The 26,149-nt window shown below is 41.0% G+C and overlaps 1 protein-coding gene across 1 annotated transcript in view; it reads right to left on the bottom strand.

Annotated features, from left to right (window-relative positions):
- Positions 1-265: 265 nt before the first annotated feature.
- Positions 266-26,149, bottom strand: part of LOC132482899 (probable helicase senataxin) — a 63,209-nt gene continuing 37,325 nt past the window's right edge. The window contains exons 14-24 of the mRNA XM_060088169.1: positions 21,543-21,644; positions 21,237-21,352; positions 19,964-20,035; positions 18,135-18,284; positions 16,855-16,962; positions 13,419-13,606; positions 12,707-12,799; positions 10,859-11,023; positions 7,321-7,419; positions 6,629-6,716; positions 266-2,624 (exon numbers count right to left, since the gene is read on the bottom strand). Coding sequence (XP_059944152.1) covers positions 1,872-2,624; positions 6,629-6,716; positions 7,321-7,419; positions 10,859-11,023; positions 12,707-12,799; positions 13,419-13,606; positions 16,855-16,962; positions 18,135-18,284; positions 19,964-20,035; positions 21,237-21,352; positions 21,543-21,644 — 1,934 coding nt within the window. The 3' untranslated portion in view covers positions 266-1,871. The remainder of the gene's footprint in view (positions 2,625-6,628; positions 6,717-7,320; positions 7,420-10,858; positions 11,024-12,706; positions 12,800-13,418; positions 13,607-16,854; positions 16,963-18,134; positions 18,285-19,963; positions 20,036-21,236; positions 21,353-21,542; positions 21,645-26,149) is intronic.

The raw sequence follows: 26,149 nt of genomic DNA, 5'->3' as shown, positions 1-26,149 counted from the left end.
ACGTGTTGTGTGAGCGGAGTGGGAGAAGTTCCTGACCCCAGCTCTTTCCAGCATGCCTCTTCTCTAAGCTTACAGGTTTTAGATTCTCTACATTGTCACAACAAGTGTCTGCTAAATGAAGCATTTTACCAAGATAGCAGGAAAGTAAACTTAAAGAAACAATGAGCTTTCTTGCCAAAGGCCAGGCAGGAAGCTTACGAAGCCCCTACCCAGAGTGGGGCTCAGCCCGCCTCTGTCAACGGGGAGCAGTGGTTAACTGTGGGGACAGAGCACGTGCTCCCTGAGTGACAGGAGTGTTCAATCCCATCATCAGAGGTCTGGAAACCAGAGGGAGGGACAAGGGTAACAAAGAAGTAGCATGCTTAAACCTTTGGCAACCAAACGTTTTTTTTTTTTTTTTTGAAAGCTCTTAATAACCTGCTTCAGTAGAATTCCTGATGAACACAAAGCCCTTTTTGCTTAAAAAGAAGATGACTGAAGAAGTTTCAAATGGTGCACATTCATCTTCAGGAATGCATGCTTTCTCCCCCAAATTAACTAGGGCTGCAAAACATTCACTACAAACCGCTAGTTCAAACAATGGTCAACTGTTACTAACACAGATTCTCAGTCTGTGATACCTCAACATCAGTGTGTGTGCGCTTGGAAAACTGGACTTTGACATTAGGCAGCCCTGCTCTCCATCAAGTCTCTCAAATCGCCACCCACCGTGGCCACTTCCTTTCACAGAAGCACAACCCCTCTAACCAGATCTTCCACCACAGCGGTGTATTTGCGTCACTTACGATGGTTTCCAAAGATGACAGGCAATCTGTCAACTCTCTCCCTGTTCTCAACTCCCAAGTATTTGCACTCCTCTCCCATCCTTCACTTTTTAGAGGATGTTTCTCTCCTGCCTAAAATATTTTATCTGCTCTGCCCTACCTGGTTCCCAAGCTGCCTGGTGACCAGTATCCCTTGGGAAGATGTTAAACATCCAGCTTTTCATGAGTTGGATTCTCTTGGCGATCCACAGGCTTCCACAAGCCACCCCAGCACTGCTCCAATACTTGGCAACCACTGGATTTGTAACCCACCAGTTGCAGGAAATTCACAATATGCTGGGGGCATCTGAATGACATTTCAAGAATTATTCTTTCATTTCACATTCTTCTATCTCATGAAGAATGAGAATTTTAGCTAGAGAACTACGTGCTGACTACAATGGGCAGATGAACTCGTCACAGAAATGTAACATCCTGTGCCAAGGTGCCTCGTCTAAAAAGGTGCAGGAGTGGAACTTCACCTAACAGAGCTCTGCTTCCCAGGGTCTTGCCCAGGACACTCCAGTTGGTTTAACAGGACTCTGACCCAACGCATTGACTCACTTCTCTCAGGCCACCTGGGCTGTTAAAGACGTCTGTTTGCTACAACAATCTCTGAAAGGACCTGCCCTCCTCCCATCTTTTTTTTTAAAATATAAGGTTTGTTCCGTTGAAAATGATTAACATTTTAAGCAGGGGAAAGAAAAGCTGTCTACCAAATTTTAAGAGGATTCTGTTATTTGCTATACAAATATACATTCCAACTTTTACAGCATCCTCTTAAAATCCTCCAGTCTGACCTTTCCTACAGAAGAACAAGAGATCAACATTTTAAGTCTTCGACTTCGAGGACATTATTACTGATACACAAATGCCTTCTGAAAGCTTTTGAAACTGACAAAATGTACTGAAGATGACCAAGAGGCCCATGTGTTAGGATACATTTTCTGTTTTCCAACAGCACACAAACTCCTTTAAGGAAAAAAGTAATCTTATCTGGACAGTCCTACTAGCTGGTCATCTGAAGTTTGCAGTAATGCTTGTGACTGACAGTCTCATTTGGCTCCACTATAAAAGCTTCCTCTTCTTCAATCTACTGTCCTCCTCCTCCAGTCCCCTCTCGTCCCAGCCTGAGTTCCTCTTTGTGTGGTGGCTCAGAGAGCCACGCCTCTCCTGATTCCCCTTGGTGAAGGCACTGGTCTCCCTCCTGTGGCTGAGTGCCTCCCCTTCCTGGGCACATCTTCTCTCACTCGTGGAAGTACTGGTACTAGCAGCTGGAGGATCACACTGCATGCGAGGTCTCTGGTTGTTCACAGCAGCTCCCTTGGTGGGGGCCTGCTGCCCAATACTGGTCGGATCCTGGTGACTTCCGGGGGAGCCTTGCTCTCCAGAGGGAGGCGTTGCTCCAGGATACCAGGGGCTCAAGGGCTGCAGCTCAAAGAGGCTCTTCCCTTTGGCTTCACAGCCCAAGCCCATCCTCCTAAGCAGTCGTGGGTCCCGAGGCCAGTCCTGAAGGGGTGGCCTTTCAGGGTCCTTTGCAGTAACAGTGACAGTGGCTTCTTTGGACTCAGAGGGTGAGGGGTACAGGGAAGAAGCAAGAGACATCTCGGCAAATTCACTGTCTAGCTTGTTGCTGGGCACTCTGCCCTGGGGTCTGGAAACCTCTGGCGTGATAGCAGGAGGGTGAGTCAGACTTCTCTGCAGTATGGGCCTGTGTTTCAGAATCTTCATTGCATCGTATCTATAGTATTTGTTGCAAGTCTTAATAATGGCACCACGCTTCTGCGCATCCTGAATCAGGTGGTTCCAATGCTGGTTTTCCTTGAAACAAAGAGAAGGAAGTAAGTTACATCCCAAAGAAACACTCATATGCATGGGAAGCAGAGGTTCCAGCTTTCACTTCTGAACAAATAGTAAGTATACTTTCGTGAACAGATTCTCAAGAATCCATTACTTGTTAGACAAGGCTGAAAGGAAAAATAAGGTGGAATACAGAACTATAAAGCCATGCTGCTAGAAAAGAACACTGGGAACCACCTCTAAGAAAGTACTTCCATCATTTTACCACTGATACTCAGGCCACGTGGTGAATTAGCTGTCATGCAAATCTGTACCAACTGCCGGTAGCCTCATGTAGCTCTTTCATCTTCAATTAAATAAAATTAAAAATTCATTTCCTCAGTTGCACCAGCCACATTTCAAGTGCTCAGCAGACACATGTGACTAGGGTTAGTATCCTGGACAACACAGACACAGAAGGGCTCCGTCATCCCACCAAGTTCCCTTTGACACTGCTGACCCTAGAGTCTTGCCTGTCTCTGGCCAAGGCTAACATTCTGGAAGAGGAAGGCTTGGTTTCAGAAAGCTCCAACTCTTGAGTGCATGCTGACTGTTCTAGAAAGAGGACCACAGCTTGCATCAAATTCCCAAAGGCTTCCCAAACTCCCAAGGGCTAAAACATCTTAATCTGCTGAGATAACTATTCCAAAGATGTTGTCTCACTTGTGTCTCTTTTCTAGAAGAGCTTAAATTATGAAAAGCACATCTAAACGGAAAAACAAAACAAAAACCCAACTCACGCATCTCTCCTCTCTTCCTTTTAGTTTCCTCAACAATAAATTGCTTCTTTACAACCATCAGAACTTGGGCCTCTTTAGACAGAAGAAAGAGAGAGTATGAGGGAGGAAAAAAGACAGAGACTGAAGGAAAGAGAAGGAAAGGATAGCTCCCCTCATGGGGGCTCCTGCACTATTCATGAAGGTGGGTAAGGGTATAGCAGTGAAGCTGCATACATAGTACTGACCTGCTGTGTGACCTTGGTCAAGTCACTTGACCTCTCTGAGCCTGTTTCCTCACTGTAAGGTATGAATAGTATTTTATTTAAATGACTCTAAAATGTGCGTTGAAATAAAATAAAATAAATAAAATGCGCTTTATTTTCACATTTTACCATTTCTGACTTTAGGGTGCCTCTAGGCCAGACAGCAGTTTCCATGTATGTAATCCTGGAGGAATTCATGGCTGGGCAGCTACAACCTCTTGACTTTTAGTCAACAAACCACTTCTAAAAAGAATGAGTCCTGGCTCTTGCCTGAAAAATCTTTCCACAGACATCTTCTGATAAGACAAGAAAGTACCAGCACTACAACTTGGAGAATGGAGATCAGAAGTTGGAAAAAAACCCGGGACCACAGTGGGGCCCTCTCATGACACACCTCTGACTGCACAGGGAATGGTTCGAGCATCAGTAAGGGTACATGGGATGGTGAATGGGGACGCCCAGAGTGTTAGTCTGAGAGTGAGATGCTTTCAGGGGTATCTTAGTCTACCTATTTTGCTGTTTTTCCTAGGTATGAACAAGAGTGGTATGACACTGGGTTGGCCAAAATGTTCATTCAGATGTTACAGAAAAAAACAAATGAACCTTCTGGCCAACCCAATAAAAATCTGTCTAAAGTCTAAAAGAGTTCTTTCAGTCACTATAAGACAAAAATTCTAAGTGAAAATAAAGTGTCACAGTTCAATAGTAGAGCATAAAATAATGACGCACATTATATAACTATTGGCTTCTTGGATTTGATAAATTATGGTGGCAATGCAGACCTCACAGGGCCTTTTAAAGTAAGTCGCATAAATCAAGTGCACGGTACGGTGACCGCATGCACCAGGAGGTGCATGTAAGAGGTACCAGTCTCAGATCTCCCTGACTCAGGAGAGCTCTTGAGAGTCCTACCCTGTGGCTGGAAAGCAGATGTAAAGCAGATGGCCTTGCTGCTATTTCTGCCAATTCTACTGCACCTAAACTTGCTGTTTAATCCAATCCCTAGATCACAAAAACAGTTCTGAGAAGGGGCTATTAGTCTTGATTTCTCAGAGGAAACCAAGTGCCTTAATCACTGATTCTATCTCCATAAGGGAAACTGGGCTGAAGAACTAAAAAAAAAAAAAAAAAAAAAAAAAAAGAGGCTCGGGAAGGGGGAAGCCCAAGGATAAATACGCAAGTTGGATTGCAAAGTCCAAATGATAAACTGGAAGTTTTTCTATTCTGTTCTGCCGGTCTCTTTTTGTCACACTGGCTTCCCAGAGTGAAGATAATAACGTCTATACTGCACCTAGACGTCAGTGGTCTTCAAATCTGCGTGACGGTGACTCTGGGGCTCACAGAGACTTCCTCAGGGGGATGTGAGCACGTTTTCTGGGAATCAATTTCCAAACCTCAGCTTCCAAACCCCAGTTCCCTATGTCCTCCTGGGGCTTTTCTGCCCTTCCACTCCACCTTCACAACCACAAGTCTCACCTGTCCCAAATCTGACCACAGGACACACAGCTAGGGGAGGTAAACATGCCTGGGTGTCAAATAGAGGGGCTGGTAAACAGAGGGCTGCCCATGAAGGCTCCTGCAATCAGGTCATCTAAGAGACACAGCTCTATAAACATTTTACTTTTCGGGTTTGAACATTATCAAAATTCAACTGTGTGAAAAGAGTAATTGTTAATACGTTACTCAACTGACAAGATATCGTTCGTTAATACTCAGATCCTTATGGTCACAGGAAAAATAATTTTTTAAAAAAAAACTCTTTGAGGTAACTATAGAATCATAGGAAGTTACCAAAACAGTCCAGAGGTTCCACACACCCTTCACACAGTTTCCCCAAATCGTTATGAAAACCAATTCTTTAAATTTTCAAATTTACATGTAAAGTTTTTGTGGCAGAAAAGCCTAATAGTCATATTAACAGAAAGGCTTTTAATTATGAAAATATATAAACTACCCCCACTGAATTTTATCCTAAACAGTATAAATGGCAATTCAATTTTAAAGAGCAGAAAGAATAACACTGCTCTCTATTCCACTGGATATATTTAAGAGTGGCAAAATGGATTTATTTTTAATAGCTTTCTTTTAAAATGTCAAATATTTACAATATATTAGAAACAAAATCTTTATCAACACTTAACGATGAAACATTTTCAATATAATCTTAAAAGCGGAGGATACACAGCTTTTAAACATTCTTTCAAGGGGGTACACAAACAACAAAGGTTGAAGACCACAAATCTAGATAAGAGCTGAATGAGAAAGACTGTATTTGGGCGCCCTCTGGTGGAACTAACCAAAACGGAGGAAAATCCTACTGAGTTGGCACCTCTCCTGAGATAAAACAATGACTCTGTTAAATACAGAAATTAGAGAAACTGAGTTATTACACCTAATGAGGCAGGCAGCAAATACATGTTTTATCTAGCTGTGGTTCACCAAATTAAGCTGTACTATTACTATCTGTCGACTACAGATGTAAACTTGCCCCTCCTTCTACAGGAGTATCTGTACGGATGGATGAGCTCTGATGCCACTCACCCCTCAAGGGAAACAGCAAGCAGTGCTGCTCTAAGTGCCAAGACAGAAATGAAGATCCAAGCACTTTCCTGCAAATTCCCCCTCTCTGGCATTAAGCTAGGCTAATAGCCACATTTACTGAGTGTTTACTAAGTGCTAACCAATCTTCTAGCACTTTACATATATGGGTTTACATGTCTTCTTAACAATTCTACGATGTAGATACAATTTTTTTAAAGCTCATCTTGAGAGTACACTACGGATACCTGGGTCTTGGGCTAAGAAAGGGTGAGCAGTTTAGGCATTATAAAAGCTCCCAGGAAGAAGCTGCTGGAGGACAAAACAACCAGTGGGAAGAGGCTCATTATTGTTTGTAGCTTCGAAATCATTTCCACTTTGATGAAAAATAAAAATAAAACCTCAACCCGGTATCAGTCATCATGAGCAAACTCTGGAGTTCCCCGGTCCTCGAGAATGTACCTACCATCAGGGTCCTCAAATGTCCCAGGATGAAGAGGCTATACTTGGCTCGTGTGATGGTGACATTCAATCTCTGCAAACTTGCCAGAAACCTAAGCAATAGAAGGAAAAAAAAAGAGTTACTTCCTTCTTCAGAAAGACTCGGCATGTCAGCGTAGGTGAGACACAGGCATTTCAGACAGCTTTTCTTGGGCTCCTGCTTTAAGCTCGTGGTGCAGGACCCGGCACAGAAGCAATTCCCATTAAGGACAGCAAACAAACAAGAGGCCCAGTGCTTTCCTTCAAAGTGATGCATCTGTCTGTCAATTTCCTATTTTGACTTGGATGAGATATTGGAAAGTTTAATGGTATGATTTTTAAGCCTTCAAAGATCCTAAAAATATGATAGGAGATCAATTATGACACATACCATGGAGAGGAGCATGCCCCTGCAAAATATACTGGATTCGATAATCTGTTTCACTCTTATCAGGTGAAACAACAGATTCACACTGTGACATGGGTTAATAAACAAGGTACCAAGAGAAGCAGACCTAACAGTGGATCACCTTCACAACTTAAAAAAGAAACCTTCATGATATTACTCAATTTTTTATATAAGAAAATAGAGCAAATGATGGTATTCTCTAACAGTGATTAAAAAGATCTAACTCTGGATCATAAACAAGCAAAGAATCAATGATGACAGTTACCCACCCAATTGAGCCTTGCATGGCATTTGCTCTGACACATGTAACAATAATACAGTCTTTCTCACGACCCTGGAAGGCATCCACGGTATCTACTTCTGCTGGCCTATTTACGAAGAGAGAAACATATTTGCTGAAAAAAGATAATTATTAAATATACATATTTACACAGTAGTATTTCTTACTTTTTTAGTGCTATCTTTTTAAACTGGAGTAGAATTCACATAACACAGAATTCACCATTTTAAAGCACACTATTTGGTGGTGTTGAGTCCATTCACTACAGTGTGCAGTCATCACCGCTATCTAATTTCATAGCATGTCCATCATCCAGGAGAGAAGCCCTGTGCCTATCAGCCATCAGTCTCTATCTCCCCCTCCCCAGGCCCTGGCAACCACTAATCTACTGTCTGTCTCTATGGACTTTTCTACATGGGAAATTTCATATAAATGGAATCATAAAATATGGGACCTTTTGTGTTGGGCTTCCTTCACCTAGCATAATGTTTTCAAGGTTCATCCGTGTCGTAGACTGGTAACAGTACTTCATTCCTTCCACGACTGACTATTCGCTTGTACAGATACACAATTTACTTCTTACCTATGTACCATTTTGGAACATTTGGGTTGTTTCCACTTTTTGACTATCATGAATAATGCTGCTATGAACATTCATGTACTAGATTTTGTGTGAACCCTTTCTCAATTCTTTCAGGTATGTACCTAGGAGTGGAATTGCTGGGTCACGTGGTAATTCTATGTTCAACTTTAGGAGGAACTGCCAAACTGTTTTCTGCAGTTTCTCATCAGCAATGTGTAAGTATTCTAATTTCTCCACATCCTTTCAAAAACTTGTTATTGTTTTTTTTTTTTTTTTTTTGTAATGCTAGTCATCTTGGTGGGTGTGAAATGATATCTCCTCATTGTGGTTTTGATCTGCATTTCCCTAATGACAAATGATGTGGAACAGCTTTTCATGTGCCTGTTGGATTTTTGTTTATCTTCTTTTGAGAAATGCTATTCACATCCTTTGCCCGCTTAAAAAGTTAGATTATCATTTTATTAAGTTGTATGAGTTCTTTATATATTCTGGATATGACTTGTCAGATAAATATTTTGCAAGTATTTTCTCCCACTCTGTGTGTTGTCTTTTCACTCTTTTGATAGTGTGTCCTTTGAAACACATAAGTTTTTAATTTTTATGAAGGCCAATTTACTTCTCCTTTGGTTACTGGTGCCTGGGTATCATATCTAAGAATCTGTTGCCTAATCTGAGGTCATATAAATTTACCTTTGTTTCCTTGTAAGTTTTATAGTTTTGTCTCTTAGACTCAGAGCACTCATTCATTTTGAGTTAATTACTCTATACAGTGTGAGACAGGGGTCTAAATTCATTCTTTTGCAGGTGGATATCCAGTTATTCCAGCACCGTATGTTGAAAAACTATTATTTCCCCAATGAGTAGGCTTGGCACCCTTGTTGAAAATCAACTGGCCATGAATGTATGGATTGATTTCTGGAATCTCACTTCTATTCTATTGGTCTATATATGTCTACCCTTATGACAGTACCAGTGTTGATAGCTTTGTAGTAAATTTTGAAAGAGGGAAGTGTGAGCCCTCCAACATTGTTCTCTGTCAAGCTATTTAGGGTCTCTTGCACTTCCATGTGAATTTTAGAATAAGCTTGTCCATTTCTGTAAAAAAAAAGGTAGCTGGAATTTTGACAGAGATAACAATGAATCTGAAGATCAACCTGGGGAATGGTGCCATCTTAACAATATTAAGTCTTCCGATCCATGGACATGAAATGTCTTTACATTTATCTAGTACTTTAAATTCTTTCAACAACGTTTTGTCCTTCTGTGTATGAGCTCACACTTCTTTGGTTACATTTACTCCGAAGTACTTTGTTCTTTATGATGCTACTGTAAATGGAATTTTAAGAAATTTTCCTTTTCAGACTTCTCTAGAGTGTACAGAAATACAACTGATTTTTGTATACTGATCTTGTACCTTACAACTCTGCTGAACTTGTTTATAAGGACCAGTAGTTTGCAAAGATTTTTTTAGGTTTTTCTAGATGTAAGAGTATGCCATTTGTTTTTTGTTGTTGTTGTTGTTAGTTTTGGTTTTTTTTTTTGGTTTTTGGATTTTTTTGTGGCCACACGGCATGCAGGATCTTAGTTCCCTGACCAGGGACCAAACCCATGCCCCCTGCGGTGGAAGCATGGTGTCTTAACCACTGGACCACCAGGCAAGTCCCAGATTATGACATTTGTGAAGAGACACTTTTACTTCTTCTTTTCCAATATGGATGCCATTTATTTCCTTTTCTTGCTTAATTGCTCTGCATAGAACTTCTAATACAGTGCTGCACACAAGTAGTGCAAGTAGAGAGAGTAGAGAGAGGCATCCTTCCTCATCATAGGGGGAAAGCTTTCAATCTTAGCATCAAGTATGATGTGTTAGCTGTGGGTTTTTCATAGATGCTCTTTATTAGGTTGAGGAAGTTCCCTTCTCTTCCTAGTTTGTTGAGTATCTTTGTCATGAAAGGTTGCTGCATTCAGTCACATGTCTTTTCCACATTTATTCAGATGATCACCGTCATGTGGGGTTTCCCCCTTTAATATGGTATATCACACTGACTGATTTTCATATGTTGAACCAACCTTGCATTCCTGAGATAAATTCCACTTGACTGTGGTAAATAATCCTTTTAATATGCTGTTGAGTTCAGTTGCCATTATTTTGTTGAGAATTTCTGCATCCATATCCATAAAGGATATTGGTCCATAGTTTTCTTTTCTGGTGATGTCTCCATGGCTTTGCTATCAGGGTAATAATGGCCCCATAAAATGAGTTAGAAAGTCTTCCCTTCTATTTTTTGGAAGCATTTGCAAAGGACTGGTGTTAATTCTTAATGTTGGACAGAATTCACCTGTGAAGCCTGATCCTCTGTTTTTCTCTGTTGGAAAGTGATTACTAACTCACTCTTTTTCATTTAATAGGTCTATCCAAAGTTTCTGTTTTTTCCTAGAGTCAATTTTGGTACTTTGTGGGTTTCTAGGTGCAGAAACATTTGAGTTAATGGATTTCCAATATTTAATTTTTTATTTTACTGTTGAGGTATAAAGGAGACAAAAACATGACCCTATACATGAAGGCACTAAAAGGGTTAAATAATTTATTGTAAGTGAAAATGTGAATACATGATTCTCAGTAGAGTTAGAATTCAGATAACAAGTCATCCAACTAAAGGTAAAGGCCTGAAGAATTTCTCAGTCACTTCCATTGTCAAGTGTAACGGTGATGACATTTGAACTGACAGGAGGTACTCCATCTGCAGGGGCTACACGTGTAACCACACTCCCTCCCAGCACAAGTCTATGGAGCCAGGGTCCTAGTCTCCTTGTTCTATACTACCAGGGTCTAAGACCACTCCCTAGAGTTAAGTTTCCTTTTCTTCTTTCCTTCTATCCCCTCTTTCTTCTTTTTAATTCAACAGAAAAACTCAAAATATCTGTAAAAATAGAGATGCCTCACCCTTTTCTATCAAACTCTTTGTCCAAATCCTTCTGAATCATCATCTTCTGAGCCTTGTAATGGGTTATTATGCCAACGTTTCGGAAAGTAACATCCCTTCTTCTGTCTTTCATAAGTTTAATTATTTCCATTACCAGTTTTATTTCTTGAACATTTACATATGAGCTAAATAAGATGAAAACAAAAAATACAACACATCAAAACTAATAGCAGTCCAATTGCTAAGTTAAGTTCCACTTTGTTTTCCACTACAGTAAAGAGTACATAGGTAGGTTTCATCTTTATTCAGTCAGCAGTGATTCAAAGAGGCTGTTATAATGACCATTAATATTGTACAGATGAATAAATATAAAAATAACTGCCCAGTGAAACACAAAGTTGTAGGAGAGAAAAGTGGTTCGAGTTACGTGATGTTAAGGCACCAGTTTCTTCACTTATTAAAACAGGGATAGCCACAGTGAGAACGAAAGTATTCATAATAATAATGAAGATATGACTAATGAATAGCTAACGTAAGGATTGACTATCTTCCCAACACTGAGAAAAGTGCTTCAGATGTACTACCTTCCTGCATTCCCCACCACAGGCCATGCAGATCATGCACCACATGACCGAGAGGATGGCAGCCACACAGACTAAATGTGACCCGGCTCCCAGAGATGAACAAACACGGGGCCCTACAGCAGGATCACGTCCTCTGTCCTTGCTGGCCTCATCCTGCACTCCCAACTCATCTCCTGAACTACAATGCGATCCCTCATCACCATACCAAATGCAACATGTGTGCACACTGGGGGATGCCCTGCATGCGCAACTTTATTCCCGAGGCTACCTTATCTGTCTCACTTTAAAGCCTTAAATATTCACTATTCTAATTTCAAGACTTACTATACAGACAAGCCAGTCAGCTAGCTTTCTTTTCCATACCTGAAAGCTTTATTTGGTCACCTCTCAGGCCAACACTCTTCCCGTGACCATCCATCTCCATAATACTTATGCGGTAAACTCTCAATCCTCTGCTCCATTCCAACAGACCCCACTACAACCTCCACAATCCCTCTGGAATAGCAACCCCCCAGCCAACTGCTCCGTATTTCTAACTTCTTCACTGAAGGGCCCCTCCTTCCACCACTATTAACTAATATCTTATTCTCATGGAGGACACCACTTGCTCTGCAGCTCTCTCTTGACACAGAGGTGGAATTTCTATTTCTTCATACGTCATGATGCAGGGGTGGCATTTCTATCTGTGCTAACAAATACAGCCTCCGGGCTCCTCCTCCTTTATTCTCACACAAGAAGCCCCGGCTCCTCTGAGGTGCTTCCTAATTAGCAACCACTGCTCCTTCTGTGCTGTCATTCACAAACCACCTGATTCACAATCCAACATGCTGAAAGTATTGTCCACCCTCTGCCTCACACCTTGATTCAACTGTATCTGTACTTATCCGTCACAATACTTAACCCAACTGGAACCATTAATCACCACGGTGATGGCCTGGTTAATGTCTGTCTCGCCTGTTAGACCACAGCAGCCTTACACTGGGGCCACGTCTGTTTTACTCACAGCTGGGATCTCAGCATGGATCTACTGAAGTGCTGACCGCATGTTAGGTAACATAACCCCCATTACCCAGTTAAGAAAAAAATTCAAGACTGAAATATATAAAGACATCAGTAATTTATGATTGAAAAGGTGAAGTTATCAACCCAGCTAAAAGAAAATGATTGTGCACTGGCACTAGGCAGAGAGATTTATATGGAAAGTATTTTGAATTTAAATATGAACAGAAACAATACAAAAATTCTGGGACCATCAGTGCGGACTGAAGAAAAAGGAGAACTTACTCATTATCCCGCTTTTCTGAACCATCTTCAACATCAAACACGAGGTAGGGTTGAAATGGCCAGTCAGATGAACACCGAATGGTCTCTGTCATTCTACAAAAGAGCAGCCACCATTTAGAATGCAAGTCAAATTACAAGAGAAAATGTTTTAGAATTATTATTACTATTTGTTCTTTCTGTGGAAGAGAGCAAGGGAAAGTTAAGAGGACAAGAGGACCTTCTTTTTAAATAAAATTAAATACTTTTAAATAACATATTTTAGTGAAAGGTAGCAAGTTAATTTCATTTCTATTCTAGTACTAGGGAGAATGACCCATGTAAATTAAAATATAACAATCATGATTGGAAAATTACTCATAATACAGTAAGTGAAAAAAGCATGCTACAGTATACTATGTAGAGCATGGTGTGCTTTTCCACCCCCCCAAAAAAGGAGAAAAAGTAAAAAAAAGATGTGCATAGTACAAGGACTGGAAGTAGATATAACAAAATGTTACCAGCGATTACTTCTGGGTAGTATCAATAGGGGTTGGGTTTATCCCTTTCTTTTCATTTATCTGCATTTGCTACAATCAATAGGACTTTTGTAATTAAAATTATTAAACCTTTGTGTTTTTAATAACAAGACCTAAAAGCACAACAAAAGAGCTATTCTTCCTAAGCAGCCAAACCTACAAATAAAACAGGTGAACATGAAATGAACAGAGCTCACCTATTTGTTTTCAAGTTCCTGTTATAAATGTAATTAGAAGGGAAGAGACATATGTCTGGGTGCATCCTGTACTGAATGGTGAGCTGTAAGACAGGCAGCCTGCCAATCACATTGTGCTCCACGTTCTCTTCCAGAAGGTTGTAGAAGCGGGCCATCATCGACTGGTCATAGCCATACTCCTGGGCCTTCTGAAAGGAGGAAAACAAAGCAATAATCTGCAAGAATTCATGTGTACGTTTCCCACTATTAAAAAAAAAAACAATCACTGAGCTCTAAAATATACAAGGTATTACCAACAACCAAAGATTCAGAGAGAGAAGATGTTTCCGACTCCAGCCCTAGAAAAGCCATGTAGCTTGACTACAAAAGTTAAGGTATTTTCCCCTTATTTAGAAAACCCACATACTGCTTATGAACGAGATGTGATCTTGTGAATGACCACAGCTGTCGCTATTTTGGTGCTAACAGAGGTCACCTGAAAGAACCGATGATAAAAGCAGCAAAGAACTGTAACACAGATTTTAACAATTATTTCTGGGCTATGCTCTCACAACTAGAAATAATGAATGCCATTGTAAATAAGCCTCTGAAAGACCAATTTCTTTATCCATCCATCATATACCGAGCAGCTAAAATTTGGGGTGCTGACAGTCTACAGTGAAGATCAAATGTCACAGAGCTTACATTCTAGTAGAGGACACAGGCAACTAAGTTGATTTCATAAATCCAAGAAAGGGTTACAAACCTGTGATCTGAAACACAGTGACTTAATTGACAAACGAAGAAAACTGTCTTAATGTTATCACGGTCGTGCCTTGGGATATACTTTTCAATGGTAGCATCACATCAAGATTCAAAAAGTATTACGTCTTAAATAATCTAGAAGCAAAAAATGTGCTCTGGAAAACCCACTAGGATGATGCAATCTTTATGAGTGACGTTGACAATATGAGCGTTGAAGATGTATGTGCACAGTTTTAATAAACTTGTTTCACAAACTATCAGAGTGGAGAAAACAGGTGTTACTTCTTATTTATATTAGTTATATATGTGATTATTTACATATGTGATATTAAATAAGTTTGTATAATTAAAGAGAATATTTTTAGTAGACATTTGGCAATTTCATCTATACCCCCCAAAGTTTATCTATTCAAGTTAGCTAAAAAACCTCATTTATTTCACTCTGGGGAAAAAGAAAATGGTTTATATGAGGTAACACATCTACTTCCAGAAAAAAAAACTGAGTCCATCCTACAAAATGATGGAGATTTTTATGTTTTGACATGAACATATATCCCTGATCTATTTACTGACTGGAAAAAAGGGTAATTTGGTACAGACTGATTCTTCCACCTTTAAACAAGGTCAAAACCTACATACAGGGCTTCCTTGGTGGCGCAGTGGTTGAGAGTCCTCCTGCCAATGCAGGACCCAAGGGCTCGAGCCCTGGTCTTGGAAGATCCCACATGCCATGGAGCAGCTGGCCCCGTGAGCCACAATTACTGAGCCTGTGCGTCTGGAGCCTGTGCTCCGCAACAAGAGAGGCCGCGACAGTGAGAGGCCCGCGCACTGCGATGAGGAGTGGCCCCCACTTGCCACAACTAGAGAAATCCCTAACACAGAAACAAAGATCCAACACAGCCATAAATTTAAAAAAACCCTACATACATATACACAAATTTATACGTTCCCTATAGCCATCTGACATTCTGAATCTAGTAACTTATTTACTGTCTGTTACCCACTAGGAATGTCAGCTTCATGAGGGCAAGGATTTTTTTTTTCTTTGTGGTATGCGGGCCTCTCACTGTTGTGGCCTCTCCCGCTGCAGAGCACAGGCTCCGGACGCACAGGCTCATCAGTCATGGCTCAGCCGCTCCGTGGCTTGTGGGATCTTCCCGGACTGGGACACGAACCCGTGTCCCCTGCATCGGCAGGTGGACTCTCAACCACTGTGCCACCAGGGAAGCCCAAGGGCAGGGATTTTCGTCTATTTTCATCACTGTCATGACGCCAAAACTTAAAAACAGTGCCTGAATTAGCCTGGCACTCAATGAACACAGACTGAAAAAAGTCAACACACACATGCCCACAAACTGTTCAAATACTCACTAAACTGTTCATAGTACTTATCCCTAGGGTTAGAAAGGCATGCTGAGAAAATTAACTTTGTAATTATTTTCTGAATCTTCTCAATAAGCCTCTATTATTTTTGCAACAATAAGAAAAGCCTAAATGGATTTTTCTCATTTCTGCTGTTTTTAATCCATCACCAAAGGAGACAGTCAAGTTGAGGCCTATCGACAACCCTTTTCACTAACCACATGCTAAGGCCCTTCAGGAAGTTAAATCAGTAGGTTTCTGAAATACTGCAACTAGTCAAAGAATGCAGGGCAGAGCTGGCTCCTCCTAGGTCTCCACAAGCAGAACCCCCCACAGCAGCTCTGTCCTATGGACAAGGTTTTCACTCAGGGACACGGGCGCTCCTAGGCTACTCCCTTGAACAGTCACGCACGAGTGTTCAGACGTCAAAGAACTGCACTATCCTTTTGATGATTCCAAAGTCAAAAACAATACTAACCAAAAAAACCTGCTTTGTTTCCATAACGTAACAGAAATGCTGTGAAAATGGTCTGTTCTCTGGGACAGTTTATGCAGCCACTACTCTATATTTGTACAAATAATCTATGTATCAGTAAAATGCTGAAATTTCATTAAACTTCAAAACCGTCATCTAGACCTATGAAGATTACCCAAAACATCTGAATCCTGATTCTGCTGTGCATTTCTAGGAGCCACCTTTAGTGAGATTTAAGAAACGAAGTGAACGGAACCACAACTTTGGTGCTCATCTTCCCACAAGCACAGCCCACAACCTCTTTCCTTTTCCACCTTCCCTTTCAGAGGATATGAGGGACACCGGCATTTTCCTGTGCTATAGGATACAGAATTCTAAAATTGAAAACGTTACTGTAAGAATAATTTCTCTTTATACTGTTTTCCTCAAATTTTCACATATTGAAAGATAAATCAGGAGGTTGGATTCTATTCCCTGCTTTTAAAGGTTTTCTTTTATTATTGTTTTGGTGTTTATGTTACTAAAATAAATCAGACACAGCCCTTAGAACAGCTGCACACTGCCTTTCCCAAAGGAACAGCCCACTGCACATGGGACATCCTCCTCCTAAACTTCTGGTCTGTGACACTCACACTGCTCCTGTCACACACACATAAGCACATTATGAACAAAGGAACATTTCGGGAGACTTTCACTATGAAGGCTCTCAACAGTGGTTCTCTTTTCTCAGCCATTCCCTATTTATCCTTGCAAATAAGAGATGATGATCCAAGAAAGACCGCCGCACCGCCCAAAACAAAAAAACCCAAACAAGCCCCTTCCACTTTAAAGCAACACGAATGTGAAAAAACGTACCATGGAAATGACTGTGGGAGGGAGCTGCTTAGGATCTCCTACAAGGATGAGCTTGTTGCAACCATGTATGAGGGGAGTAAGAGTTTCAACTTCACAAGACTGTCCAGCCTTGGTAAGAGAGTACAGAATGGAGACATAATCAGAATTATATCTATTATTTATTTATCCATATACAGTCTATCCAATTCATAAGAGTGCTAACCATTCAGAAACATACACTTTCTCCTTCTGCACCAAAGATCAAAAATAAGAACTTTCTTTGGTTAGAAAACAAAACAACAAAAACATTCTAAACACCGAAGTGGGGGAAAAAAGCCCACACACGTTTTGAAGTCAGCCACCACTCAGGTGCCACTACCACCTGGGAAGCAGCCCATAAGCTAGAAGGGCCATGTCATGCCCCCGGTTTGTCTTCTTTGTCCCTGCTGGGCACATGCCTGGGGGGACTGTGTGTCTGTGTGTCCCACCCCCTCTCACTCTCTTCCTTGCTCCTCAGTAGGCCGCTTCAGACGCAAGAGTCAAACTTCTTTTCAAGTCAATGGCATTTCCTTCAATTATTTCATCACTTCCATCTTTTCTATTCCTTCGTTTTGATGAATACTGGATCTTGGATCTCCTGGATGGGTTCTCTGTACCTCATTTTCCATCTCTTTTGTCTTCTGGCTCTACATTCTGGCAAACAGTAGGTACCCAATAAATGTTTGCTCAATGAATGAAGTAGAAATAAAGATGTTAGCTGAAAATACAGTGGCTCAGAGCTGCCCAGAGTTATATTAAAAATGCTTCAAAAGGTCACCAGAGGGCTTCCCTGGTGGCGCAGTGGTTGAGAGTCTGCCTGCCCATGCAGGGGACACGGGTTCATGCCCCGGTCCAGGAAGATCCCACATGCCACGGAGTGGCTGGGCCCATGTGCCATGGCCGCTGAGCCTGTGCGTCCGGAGCCTGTGCACCACAACGGGAGAGGCCACAACAGTGAGAGGTCCACGTACCACAAAAAAAATAAAGGTAACCAGAGATATCCAAAGCAGGAGCTAGAATAATCCTTGGGAGGGATTTTATGAAGAACAATCAGGAATCTCTAAGACTACAGTCCCGATACTGAAAAAGCAATTTTCATTGTGGTGGGTCATTAGCAGCATATTTCAACATAAGAGAATACACATGTAATGGCAGGTCAAAATCAGATGCAAAGACCACTCTGTCAACATCTCGGCAGCCACTCTTCATCTAAGACTTACGCCTTACTCCTAGCAAAGCTGTATGGCCGACTGCTTACTGACCTCATCAACAATGACACAACTAAAGGGGACACCCCCTTGCCCACGGAAAGCAGCCTCGAGCAGCAAACCACCACTCGTGCTCAGTGTGCAGCAGATGATGTGGGACTCTAAGATGATGATGTTCTGTGTCTTTTGTGGGCATCCTTGAACCTAAGAGAATAAAACTTCATCAACATTCAGTTGTATATAAATTCTTAACTACACTTATTATGTGGCAAAATAATGTCTAGTAAATGTTAGGTAGGAACCTCAAACCTAGAAAACAGCAGAAACATTCAAGATAATCAGAAGCCACCAGAAAGAACACTTTGCAGTGGAGTCTAATCTCAGAACATGAGTTAATAATAAGCACATTAAGAAAAATTTATTCAGGTTTAATTTGGTCGAAGTGGATTACAATTCTTACAGCCTGACGTATGAGGGAAGCTATCAGAATAAGCAAAGATTAAGTAATTCTACTGAGTTGTGAAGCAATTATCTGAGTAAAACCAGGATCAGAACTAAGCCTGAACATACACTTTGCTGTTAGTTTTTAAGTATGTAATATTGTTCTTTTATAAGGGATAGTACCAACAAAAACGCCTGTGAAACTGACAAGCATTCTAGTTCCACAGTGGAATCCAACAACCTTGGTCCAGACTATAATGGAATAAGCTGTGATGGAGACTAACAGTATGAATGACACCTCACAACGCATATCATTCAGTGTTCAAATTAATAAACTGGTACTCTCATCATAGATTCAGGTAGCCTATCTCCCCTCCTGAAAAAGCTGTCGTGAATCATCCCTGAACATGTGATAGATTCAACCATGGTTGCCAAGGCATGTATGTGAAGAGAGGGCGGCAACTGTGGCCTTCTGGTGCTCACATGTTAACTGTCACATACCTCTCCTCTCAGCCATCTAATGAGTAAAACTGCCAAGTACAATTGTTTTAATGGCCCACAGAACAATGTGATCAGCGGCAAAAACCATAGTACTGGTAAACATGGACTTCATCCTTAAATGTGGGAAGATTAATTTTGGGCTCAGCTTAAAGTTTTAATAAAAAGCTTTCCACATAACAAACTGCTAGTGGAAATACACATTAAGTTCAATTATATTTATTTAGCCACACAGAGAAGGTCAATAATACATTCAAGAGGAAAACCTCAGCTCAAAAATACAAATACCATTACCGGTTGAGTATTACCCTCTCTTTCCCTGACCGCCAATTCATTTCATTAAGGGCTGCATTCTGGTGATGGGGTACACACCTGGCTCATCCTAGCTTTGACCAATATAAATGTTAGTTGATATTTTTATATCCAAAGAAAACTGGGAAAAGTTATACATGTTATAGAAGGATTTTTTGTGATCAAACACAAGTAAAAGGAGTATATGCTTTCAGCCAAAAACTGAGAAAAAAGGTGCTTATATTTCTTGGGCCACATCCCAGCCACTGTCACTCTACCTGAATTCAGACGTGTAATTTTTTTCCTGTATCTTCAAATAGTTATTTATTTATTTATTTATTTGGCTATGCTGGGTCTTAGTTGTGGCATGTGGGATCTTCCCTGCAGCGTGTGGGATCTTTTAGTTGCAGCATGAGGGATCTTTCAGTTGTAGCATGCAGGCTCTTAGTTGCAGCACATGGGATCTAGTTCCCTGACCAGGAATCACACCTACACCCCCTGCAATGGAAGCAGAGTCCTAACCACTGGACAGCCAGGGAATTCCCCCCAATTTTTAAATGTAATTGAGAAAAGACCACAGGTTGTCTGAACTATTTCATAATTTAAAAAAAGAAAAAGTAATACCAGTAAAGTGCTACAGGTGAACTACTTACCTCTTTAATTTTAGAAGAAAGCTCCTGCCTTTCTTGTGAAACTTTGGCCATTTTTTCATCTAATTCTTGCCTCTGGAAAAAAATCAGAATGCCATCATTAAAATTAAATTAAGCATTTTAAAATGCTTTCCAATGGACTGTCTCACATTTCAAAAGGGTGAGCCAGTACTTTACCAATGAAAAACTGATTCACCCAGTGTGTTTTCTCTATATCAGTCTTTCTGTATTGCTGGGGGTCAGAGTTTAGCTAAGCTACTCCATGGTACTGATGCCCTGGCATCCATTTTGTTTGGCCAAGCAGCCTGCAGAGACCCCAAACTAACACTAGGCCCCTTCACACACATGCACGCCCTAGATGGCAGCCCGTGGAGTCACCGGCCCACCAGCCAACATTAGCTCTTGTGATCAACAGTCTCCTCTGCCATCCAGTGCCTTCCCCTTATATGCCCTTTAGATAAGAGACCCTCCAAGCTACTTACCAAAACCCTGCTCTTTTGGTTAAAATTGGCCAATCCAGCCCTAGCCTGGGAACCCCAAAGTACTCCACCCATGGACTCTGATAATGACATGTGCGCCAGGGCCTGCCTCTCTCTGTCTGCACTCTCCCTTGACCTGCCTGTCATGCCCCATGAGACATGCCTTATACCTTCTTCAAGACCTGTGAAAATAAACTTCTCTATTTCGCTTTCTCTTGTGGTCTGTTTTTAAACATCAGCTCATTATCCAGCAACCCAACAACCAGCACCCCATGCTTCAATCAGTAGGTGTTAATTTGATAAATTCTTTTCTTTTTTGGTGGCCACACTGTGCAGCATGAGGAATGCTCATGAGGAACTAGGGTTCCCTGAGCAGGGATCGAACCTGAGCTCCCTTCAGTGTAAGTGCAGATTCTTAACCACTGGACCACCAGGGAAGTCCAATAAATTCTTAATAGTGTGTATGATTCAGTTCTGTTCAGAGTACTGCAGGTACGCTCTTTCTGCTTAAGCAGGCCAACTTGGGGCATCACTTACGTGTTATCTACTCTGCTTTCATGCTATTAACAGTGGCGTTCAGTGGCTAAAACAGACTGCACATGGCCTGCAAAGTCTAAAATATTTACTATCTTGTTCTTTTAAAAAAAAGTTTAACCCCTAATATAAGGCATACCATTTCTCTGTACATTTTTATACACAAATTATGCTATTCCACAATGAAAGAATGGCATCAAATACTCACCAACTAGTTTATCTATGAGCTATTAAAAAACACTGATCAAGACATGTTTAGATACCTGTAGTTCCCTTCCACCTCGGCATAAAGCACGCTGGCGAGAAAGTTCATCTAGTTGATGACCTAGAAATTCCTTTCTTCTGTGCATCTCATGAATATGAGAAGGTAAGTCTTTTTCTTTAAAAAAAAGATAAAAAGCTGTTAATTCTAACAAATACACACATATGCATACACAATGAGAAGAAAAACTAGCTTTCAAAACTAGACTACTTCTAGGATCTCCAAATTACCTTTAATGCCCATGCCATTTTCTACCATACAAAAAGAAACAGAAATCAATTAATATATATCTTTATTCAGTACTTACTCATTCTGTGGTTAACTTGGCTGTCCAAACTGAATTTTAGGACCTCAGTATTAATAGACTTTTCTGGACCTAGACGTACTAAATTTATATCTCCACAGTTTCCTGTTGATACAAGTCACACTTAGAGGTTAATAAGAATGCTGTCAATTTCTGTACATAATAATTATTTCTAAGCAAATATATTAACAATCAGAGAAAGGAGCTAACATGAACTATTAATCAACCAAATACCTGGAACTGCGCTAGAGGTTCCACACACATTCTTTTAGATTTGCTTCATAAGAATCCTATAAGGCAAGGATTTATTTCCACCTAGTAAAAGCTACTGAGGTGGCACAAGCAGTACACTGCAGAGTTGAGATTCTATTACACTAATGCTTCTCAAACTATGTTCTATACATCACTCCATGGTAAAATGTATTTGGGAAATGGCGAGTGAAAATAAAACAAATTTCTTGACCATAGGATATTTCGAAGATGAAGACTTTTCTCTATTAATGCATGTCTGAATTCCCCAAACAGAATCTTACAGGACCATCAAATGCTTTTCTGCAGAATACTGAGAACCACGGTTTTGAAACTCTGTTCCACATCACAATGCCACTCCAGGATCTAAGGGACACAAGATGCTGGAAATTCTGGAATATGGTAATTCCAAAAACTGTCAGCATCATTTAACTGGTTTATTAACCACATTTTAATTTTAGGTTAGCACATTTCAGATATTATTTAATCGAAAAGTCTCCCACTGCTTCACTGAACTACTAAACTATAGCAATCATGCAGCGTTTATTAGCACTTATCCCAATCTGACACATCACATACTTGTTTGCTATCTCCTTCCACTGAATCCAAGTCCCATAAGAACCAGGTTTTGTTTTGGTCACTGCCTAGAACCGCAGCTGGCACGTAAGTACAATAAACATACACTGAATGAATAAATGAACTCATTATACAGCTGTTTACACATATTTTTGTTCCGAGTTCAGCTCATTCTTCTAAAATTTGAAGCCATCTTCTCGGACCAACATTTACTTGAAGGTGTCAAAATTGCTAACTTGTGTTTCTACCAGAAAGGTGGATGAGATTTATACCCACTATAAGCATCTAAAAATGCTCCAGAAATTAAAACAGACATCCTTTAAATTGCAGGGTGAGCTCAGAAGGATGTAAGAGAAATTCCTAGGGGCCAAAAACAAAGAGAAAGGTGAAAACCAGAGGTGAAAGCCCCTGAGATGCTGTGGCTTCCCTGGAGGGAACAGGGTGAGGGCTGGTCACTCTCTAGATGCTTAGGTGTTTGTTTTTTCATTTACATACAATCAAATGCAGAGATTTAAAAATCCTTAGTTCTACAGAGTTTGACAAATATCTACATCAGCAAAACTACCATTCCAATCAACATATAGAAATTTTTAATGGGGGCTTGGATTTTAATGTCCACTAGAAAGTAAGAGGGCATGGAAGAGGTGGAGGGATGAAAAAGACATGAATCTATCTTGGCCTGGGCTTAGCTGGGAAAAAAAAACTCTCTTCTAGGACTTTCCAACTATAGGCCCATGCCACATGTGGACTTAGAGCCTAAATACATAATACAGAGAATGACAAAGGTGACCCAACCAAAATATGGTTGAGATTTTAAAAATGAGAATACAGTGACCAATGTTATGCCAATATATTTGAAAACCTAAGGTGAAGTGGAAATTTTTCTTGAATAATATGAATTAGCAAAACTCACTCAAATGTAGAAAACTTGAATAAACAATTAAAGACATTCAGCAGACAGAAACTTACCCATCTGTCAAAAAACAGACAAAAAACAAACAAACAAGAAGTCCCCCCAAAAAACAACACTAAAGACAAATTAACCTTCAAGTAACAGGTAATTCTCTGTCATATATGAAACATCCCAAATAAATGTCTGTATAACTTCTTTCTTTATTTTTTTTTGTGGTATGCGGGCCTCTCACTGCTCTGGCCTCTCCCGTTGCGGAGCACAGGCTCCAGACGCACAGGCTCAGTGGCCATGGCTCATGGGCCCAGCCTCTCCGTGGCACGTGGGATCCTCCAGGACCGGGGCACGAACCCATGTCCTCTGCATCGGCAGGCAGACTCTCAACCACTACGGCACCAGGGAAGCCCTGTATAACTTCATTTTTAAAGTCTGTATAACTTCAATACTAAAACCAAAGATATGACAAAGAAAAATTATAGGCTGCCCTCATTTAAAAAAATCAATAGCAATCCAGCAATGTGGTAAAAAAATAATAGTACACAACCAAGCAGACCTTATTCTAGGAATAAAGGATATTTTCACATTAGAAAAGCATTGTAGGGAATTCTCTGGCAGTCCAGTGGTTAGGACTCGGCACTTTCACTGCCATGGGCCTGGTTTCAAACCCTGGTCGGGGAACTCAGATCCCTTAAGCCTCGGGGTATGGAAAGAAAGAAGAAAAGAAAGAAAAGAAAGAAAAGAAAAGGGGCTTCCCTGGTTGCGCAGTGGTTGAGAGTCCGCCTGCCGATGCAGGGGACACAGGTTCGTGCCCCAGTCCGGGAAGATCGCACATGCCACGGAGCGGCTAGGCCCGGGAGCCATGGCCACTGAGCCTGCGCTTCCAGACCCTGTGCTCCACAACGGGAGAGGCCACAACAGTGAGAGGCCAGTGAACCACACACACAAAAAAAAAAAAAAAAAAGGGAAAGGAAAAGAAAGGAAAGAAAAGAAAGAATGAAAGAAAGAAAGAAAAGCAGAATTCCCTGGTTAGGACTCTGTGCTTGCACTGCCATACGGTGAGGGGGAGGGGTATATGAATGAAAAAAAAAACTGCATGCAGTAAAATTCAACACCCATTCATTAAAAAACTCTAATTAGACGGGGACTTTTTTAACCTGATAAAAGCGTATATACCAAACCCCAGGAACAAACATCACACATAATGGTGAGATGTCCAAGGTATTTCCGTAAAGGACACCCAGGACCACTGGACATAGTGAAAAGAAGCAAAAATGAAAGTACTGAATAAGAAGAAAAAAGCTGTCTTTACTGACAAGAGATGTCATTTTCTCTCTAACAAAAATATTAAAAATCCAACCTAGACACTACACTTGTGCCACCTTCATCCCAGCCTTCTCGTGTTGTCAGCCCACACCTGAAAAGGGGCTTATTACCCTCCCTCAGGGAAAGGAAAGTGAAAATCACGTGGGAACTGTTTTCGGTTGTATAACTTGATACAACCACTTTGGAGCAGAACCGGGCACTATCTAGAATCTGCACAAATCCTTCAACCCAGCATTTTCATTTCTAGGTATATATACACTAGACCAGTGTTTTTATAAACTCTTTTGACCGTGATCTATAGTATGAGGTACACTTCACATTGAAAGCCAGTACACTCATACCTCACCAATAAAACAGGTTTCACAAAACAATACTTTACCCCTCACTACCTACACTCTAATCTTTTCTGTTCTCTTCTGTTCTATCTTATCTTGTCTAAGTATGCTGGGTCTGATCTCCCTAAACTGATTTCACAATCCACTAACTGGTCACAAGCCACAGTGTGAAAGCACTGCCCTAGCAGCCTGTATGAATACTCAGGAGACGTGAGTAAGAACACAGTACTCCAGTGTACTCCCTTCAGCTGCTGTACAGTACAACACAATACAACTCAGTCACTGCAGTAAACGTTTTCATCCTGCACTGGAGAAACAGGCACAAGTACAGGAATAAAGTTTGAAATAACAAAAAAAAAAAAGGGAAAGAACTTACATTTCTATCAATGGATAACGAATGAACTGTGCACTCACAGATGAAACACCCTATAGCAGTTAACATGAATGACCGTATCCATATACAGCGATACATAAAGTCATAGTTCTCACAAACATAATGGTGAGTAGAAAAGTTTCCGTTGACAATGCATTTTCAGTTTTAAAAGCAAATGACCTCTACATGTAGCTAATACATGTGCAATAAAAGGGGAAATGTGCGTGATCCCTGCGAAGACAGACGACACATCCTGGCTGCTCCTGCAGCTGGTGTGGCCACGGGACTAAGTTCTGGCCAAAAGGAAATAAGCAGAGGTGCTACTGGCAGCGTCTCACAACTTTCCTTAAAGCACAGCTAGTATATCTGTCCCTTTTTCCTTGCACTTGCTAGATGGGACTACTGGTGCTGCAGCAGCCGTTTCTGACCATGAGGTGCACTAAGGAGTGGGGGGTCCCATGTAGTGCAGCAACAAGGTAGAAAGACCCTAGGTCTCTGAAGACTCGGAAGCAGAGTCATCACGCCAGTATCATCCCTCAGCTGCCCATCTCTGGGCTTCTGAGTAAGAAGGAAATAAACTTCTATCATAGTTAAGCCACTGTATTTGGAGTGTCTATTATTTGCAGCCCAATTGAATCTTAACTGATTTAGGTCACTGCCAGGTAACCCCAAGGAAAATAAAATTTGCTTAGGGAAGACGAGATACATGTGCTTAGAAGAACAGCCCAACCCAGAGCCATAACCACGCCACTCAGGATGGCTGGTGTGAGAGGAGGTGTTAAGGTTAAGTGCACAGAAATGACTTTACACATTCGCTCAAGCATCCCGAATCCTCGGTGGCAAT

Source organism: Mesoplodon densirostris, chromosome Y (genome assembly GCF_025265405.1).
Source record: "Mesoplodon densirostris isolate mMesDen1 chromosome Y, mMesDen1 primary haplotype, whole genome shotgun sequence".
Classification (NCBI taxonomy): Eukaryota; Metazoa; Chordata; class Mammalia; order Artiodactyla; family Ziphiidae; genus Mesoplodon; species Mesoplodon densirostris.
The sequence above is the reverse complement of the archived record's forward strand: the minus strand, read 5'-3'. Positions and strand labels throughout refer to the sequence as shown.